Source organism: Chenopodium quinoa, unplaced genomic scaffold (genome assembly GCF_001683475.1).
Source record: "Chenopodium quinoa cultivar QQ74 unplaced genomic scaffold, ASM168347v1, whole genome shotgun sequence".
In the NCBI taxonomy this organism is placed as follows: Eukaryota; Viridiplantae; Streptophyta; class Magnoliopsida; order Caryophyllales; family Amaranthaceae; genus Chenopodium; species Chenopodium quinoa.
In genome coordinates, this window is record NW_018745275.1 from 1,794,724 (window position 1) to 1,800,690 (window position 5,967).

The 5,967-nt window shown below is 35.9% G+C and overlaps 1 protein-coding gene across 1 annotated transcript; it reads right to left on the reverse strand.

The window, feature by feature from the left end:
- Positions 1–2,928: 2,928 nt before the first annotated feature.
- Positions 2,929–3,819, reverse strand: LOC110711473 (cationic amino acid transporter 5-like; the record flags this gene model as incomplete). Its single annotated transcript, XM_021889852.1, has 1 exon — positions 2,929–3,819. A coding segment is annotated over one exon (891 nt), but the record flags the coding sequence as incomplete, so codon positions are not given.
- Positions 3,820–5,967: the final 2,148 nt, after the last annotated feature.

Consider the following 5,967-nt stretch of genomic DNA (forward strand, 5'->3'; position numbering starts at 1 on the left):
TTTCTCTATTTGACTTTTGAGAGTTAGATCATTAGAGAGTTCTTGATCTTGTATTAAGTTTTTGACAGAGGGGTTGAAGACTTGGTGAGTGTTTGTGAGTTCAAACACACTAGGAACTTACGAGGGTAAGTTTAGAGCACATTCGGAGTAGAGTGTGGGGTTTACTGGTTCCCGGAGTAGGGAAACAGTAGAGTGTTCTTTGTCTTTATTTTTCGGAGTAGATTAATAAAGGACTTAGGATAGGAGGACGTAGGCCAGAGTTGGCTGAACCTCGTTAAATCTGTGGTGTTCTTTATTGCTTTGTTTTATTCCGCTGCATAAGGGAACCAGCACAACTGGTTCCTTACACATAATCCGAAAAGAAGCAAAAATCGCTAACGATTACTTAACACTCAATTCACCCCCCCCCCCTCTTGAGTGCCCATTGAACCTTCACAATCCATCACAAGCATAGCCCTTTCCAACAAAGGTTCCAACCTTAGATATAATTACATTTTTAGATTCTATTACCACTTTCAAACCCTTCTTAGACAACATAAAACCAGAAATTAAATTCTTCCTAATTTGAGGCACATGAAGTACATTAGTAAGAATGACTTTCTTCCCAGAATTAAATTGCACTTTATCCGTTCCAGAACCTTGGACCTTGGAAGAATGATGATCACCCATAAGAACTTCATGGTTAGGGAAAGAATCAGTGTAGGTCTTGAAAAGAGCCTTGTTGTTGCACACATATGCTGTAGCACCCGAATCATACCACCAATCATCAATTGTAGTAAGCAAAGCCATATGCATTTCTTGAATCATACCAATGTTTAATTTAGAAATCATGGCTACAATATCATTGGTGTTATTCTCTACAACATTTGCCTCACCACCTTCCTTCTATTTTTTAGTCTTCTTATGTGCCATTTTTCGCCACATTTGTAACAAACAACATCAGACAAAATCTTTCTAGGCTTCTTGTTGGAATTATTCTGCTTATTTTGATTGTTAGCCTTTCTTTTCTTGCCTCCCCCTTCCGATCATTACTTACATAATAACCTTTGGAACTAGAACCACCATTAGATTTCTTATCACGATTTTGAGTTTCCTCTTCAATCTGTAAATGTTTTAGAATTTGTTCCAAAGTAAAATTTTAAGAAGTAAACAAAAGTTTCTTCCTATAATCATTCCAACTAGCGGGTAATTTTGCAATTATTCCCCCCACAAGTAGTTTTTCTGGAATGGTTATAGCAAAATCCTTAAATTTAGAGGCTAAGATAAGAAATTCATGCCCTTGGTCTAATACAGATGAAGAATCATTCATAGTAAATTCAAAAAATTGCATAGTAATAAACTTATCTACCCCTTGCTTTTCTGAATTGTACTTAGTTTCCAAAGAGTCCCAGATTTCCTTTGGATTCTTCATCGGTATGTAGAGATCATACAGGCGGTCTAAAAGATGATTCAGAATGTATCCTCTGCATAGTGCTTCGTCCTCAACACGCTTTTGCGTCACCCTTTACAACATCAGTTTCATCTTCTTTCGGTTCAAGAATGGGCTTAAGATCAACATCAAGAGTGTTGAACAACTTCATTGTGATGAGAAAGAACTTCATGGTCTCCATCCAACAAGTAAAATTAGAACATCGAATCGATCAAGTTTCCTAGCGTCACCAACACTCTTCATGACATTCTCCATGACAGAAAAAATTAAAATTGCTTTAAGATTGTTAGAAAATAATTACGCGGAATGAAAAATTAGGAACGTGTTTACACTGTCCTTAAAGCAATTTTAACCCCCACTATGATTGCTATGGGTTACTGGTTAATATGCTCCTAGGATTTCCCTAAATACCAAGATCAATTATTGCAATGTAACTGAAACTCCCTAAGAACAATTAGAATAGAATGGGAAGAAGAATTTCAAGTAAGTTACAATTGGAGCCCATATATATATATATATATATATATATATATATATATATATATATATATATAATGTACAACTTTTTTAATCCAAGAGTCACTATTTTCCAAAAACTAATTAATTAAGATAATTTGACATTTTAAATGAATAGTCACGATTACCATAGTCAATTTTCCGTAAGAAAGTAACCGCTTACATTCGCCCGATCGGGCAAATAAACGAACAAAAATTTCAACTTGATTTGCACCCGATTGGGTCATCAACCCTTTAGAAAATAAGTTTGCATTCGCGCCCGATCGGGCTAACTTAGTCCTATTGGGCAAGCAAACTTTCTTTTTCTAAACATATGTTTGCGCCTAACCATGCAAAGCCCGCCCAATTGAGCCCGAGGTCAAAGTCATTGACTCACGTTAAAATTTGTTATGCTCCAAATATTAAACTTATACACTAGTTCCAAGTTAAACTTTTCCTATTTAACCAATGTGGGATATTCTTCCCCACACCAAGATTAATAAAATAGGATAAGCTAATTTCCTCTATTCAACCAATGTGAAACTTTTTTCCCAACAAGTTAAATAGAATTGAATAAGCTAACTTTTTCTATTCTACTAATGTGGGACTTCCATTCCAACATCAGGCTATATAGACTAAACTATATAACCAACTTTTATTCTACCAATGTGGGACTAATTTCCCAACATTAAATAACACTTATTATGAAGACTAATCTAACAAGTTTAATCTTTCCTTGGGTACTACCTATTCTTTAGGTCTCATCCCTCCTTTTTGAACGAATAAAAATAAAGAGGCATAAAAACTTATACGAATAGTGCAAATTTTATTTGTATATTAAAATCTTATGGTTAGATTTGTATATATTTCCTGCATCAAACTCGCAATAACAGTGTAATTTAAAGTAGTGCAATCTTGTGATAACTTTACATAATTTCTCTAAATCATCATGGACTTTCCTCATAATCTTTGGGCTTCCTACCAATCAAACCCTGTTACCCTGATTAAGCTGCGCTGTTGTCAGGAACCTTCTGGATTTCCAAGTGGTCCTGATGTGCCATGTCATAAGTTGCATGGAGACCAAAGAGTACATAGTAGATCAACATTACAGCAGTACAAATGCCAAATCTAATGAAAGCTTCAGCCCTTAATGAACCCATCAGAAACACATTGATGGCGATAGATAAGGATGGTAGCCACGGGACCAAAGGGACACCCCAGACCTTTGGTGTACGCTGTTGAGGCAGCTTGAGTGCTATACCCGTGGTTGCCAAAAACCAACAAGGGACTGTTATAGTATATGCTAACCAGCCATTGGGATTTGAACTCCAATACGCTGCGCTACCTATCGAAGCAGCAATGATGATCAACAATAAACCAATCAGTGTCTTCAGATTTCTGCTACTGGTGACACCTTTCACATAGTACCTTCTCACGAGGAGTGCTACCGCCATCATCATGAAGATAAACAAGGTGCTGATAGATAACAAGCTTGACAATGTGTCTAAGCTTGAGAAGAATGCAAAGCTGGCACTTAAGATGGTTGTTAAGAGTGTGGCATTTATAGGAGTGCCTGTTTTCGGGTGTACAAAAGCAAATACTGGTGGGATCATGTGTGCTCGTGCTATATGAGTCATGTATCGGGCTTGGCCTAGTGATCCAACTAGTAGCACTGTTGTCATTCCCTTAAGTGCACCAAGAGCTACCAGCGGCTTTGCCCACTTCAATCCCACACTCTGAAACGCGAGTGAGTATGCTGCATCAGGATCTATATTTGAGTAAGGCTGCATCATACTCAGTGAAAGAGCCATCAAGCAGTATATCACTATGATGCAGGACATAGACCCAAGTAATCCTATTGGTATATCTACTGCTGGGTTTCTTGTCTCCTCGGCCAAGTAAAAGTAATATGTAAAAGATTAAACTTGTTAGATTAGTCTTCATAATAAGTGTTATTTAATGTTGGGAAATTAGTCCCACATTGGTAGAATAAAAGTTGGTTATATAGTTTAGTCTATATAGCCTGATGTTGGAATGGAAGTCCCACATTAGTAGAATAGAAAAAGTTAGCTTATTCAATTCTATTTAACTTGTTGGGAAAAAAGTTTCACATTGGTTGAATAGAGGAAATTAGCTTATCCTATTTTGTTACAAATGTGGCGAAAAATGGCACATAAGAAGACTAAAAAATAGAAGGAAGGTGGTGAGGCAAATGTTGTAGAGAATAACACCAATGATATTGTAGCCATGATTTCTAAATTAAACATTGGTATGATTCAAGAAATGCATATGGCTTTGCTTACTACAATTGATGATTGGTGGTATGATTCGGGTGCTACAGCATATGTGTGCAACAACAAGGCTCTTTTCAAGACCTACACTGATTCTTTCCCTAACCATGAAGTTCTTATGGGTGATCATCATTCTTCCAAGGTCCAAGGTTCTGGAACGGATAAAGTGCAATTTAATTCTGGGAAGAAAGTCATTCTTACTAATGTACTTCATGTGCCTCAAATTAGGAAGAATTTAATTTCTGGTTTTATGTTGTCTAAGAAGGGTTTGAAAGTGGTAATAGAATCTAAAAATGTAATTATATCTAAGGTTGGAACCTTTGTTGGAAAGGGCTATGCTTGTGATGGATTGTGAAGGTTCAATGGGCACTCAAGAGGGGGGGGGGGTGAATTGAGTGTTAAGTAATCGTTAGCGATTTTTGCTTCTTTTCGGATTATGTGTAAGGAACCAGTTGTGCTGGTTCCCTTATGCAGCGGAATAAAACAAAGCAATAAAGAACACCACAGATTTAACGAGGTTCAGCCAACTCTGGCCTACGTCCTCCTATCCTAAGTCCTTTATTAATCTACTCCGAAAAATAAAGACAAAGAACACTCTACTGTTTCCCTACTCCGGGAACCAGTAAACCCCACACTCTACTCCGAATGTGCTCTAAACTTACCCTCGTAAGTTCCTAGTGTGTTTGAACTCACAAACACTCACCAAGTCTTCAACCCCTCTGTCAAAAACTTAATACAAGATCAAGAACTCTCTAATGATCTAACTCTCAAAAGTCAAATAGAGAAAAACGTTAAAACACTATTATGCTCTTGTGTATCACTTAATAATTGAATTAGTGCTATTAGCTCTCAAAAATAAAACTCTATTAAAATGCGTGAGAGCCGTATCTGATTATTCAGAATAAGATGTATTTTATAGGTTAGTTAGCTAAACCCTAGTTACCTTAAATCATGCATATAAGATATATACGATTTATGGTAAGTATTTATCTTAATTGATTTGATCACAAGATAAAATCAATTTAAGATAAAATACTTCCTAGTTTTTAGCTAACCAAAAATATCATCTTTATTCTTAGCTGCTTGGATATATTTTAAATCAATATTTTTCGGAAAATATCTTTTTATAAAATCTTTGTAAAAACGGCAGCTTGAATAATCTGTTCAGTTAACCTAGTTCCCTGGCCTGGTTCCCTGAACTGAATATGTTATGAAATTTGTTCCAAACCTTGTACCAAATTTCATAACGATATTTAATATACTAAAAGCACTTTATATACTCAATTATATAAGTTATACTACGGAGCATTTACATGAAGTTCCTAAATAACTCTTTGAGTGTAATCTTCCTTCATGCATTCGTTAAGTCTTGAAAGCTTCCATGAATGAACTCAATTATTGACCAAAGGACCTTCCTTTAAGTTGATCGAAAATTCTTTCAAGCTTCCAGTCTTAGAAATCAACTTAGATACTGCACATTCAACAAAGTTAATGTACAATACTAAATAAGTAACTGCCTTTCATAAAAGCAGTTTGAGAAAACAGTTTATACTGGTTTCCTACCAGTGCATAGCTCATTCATCATCTAACTGTTCCCTGTATAAAGATAAGTTAGTTCAACAAATATCTCATATAAGTAATAACTTATCTAGGGAAACAGTGTTCTATTTTAGCTGGTTCCCCCAACTGTATTGAACACTTTCAAAGACCTGTTTCCCTTAGCTGTTTGTCATCATTCAAAACTATCAATCA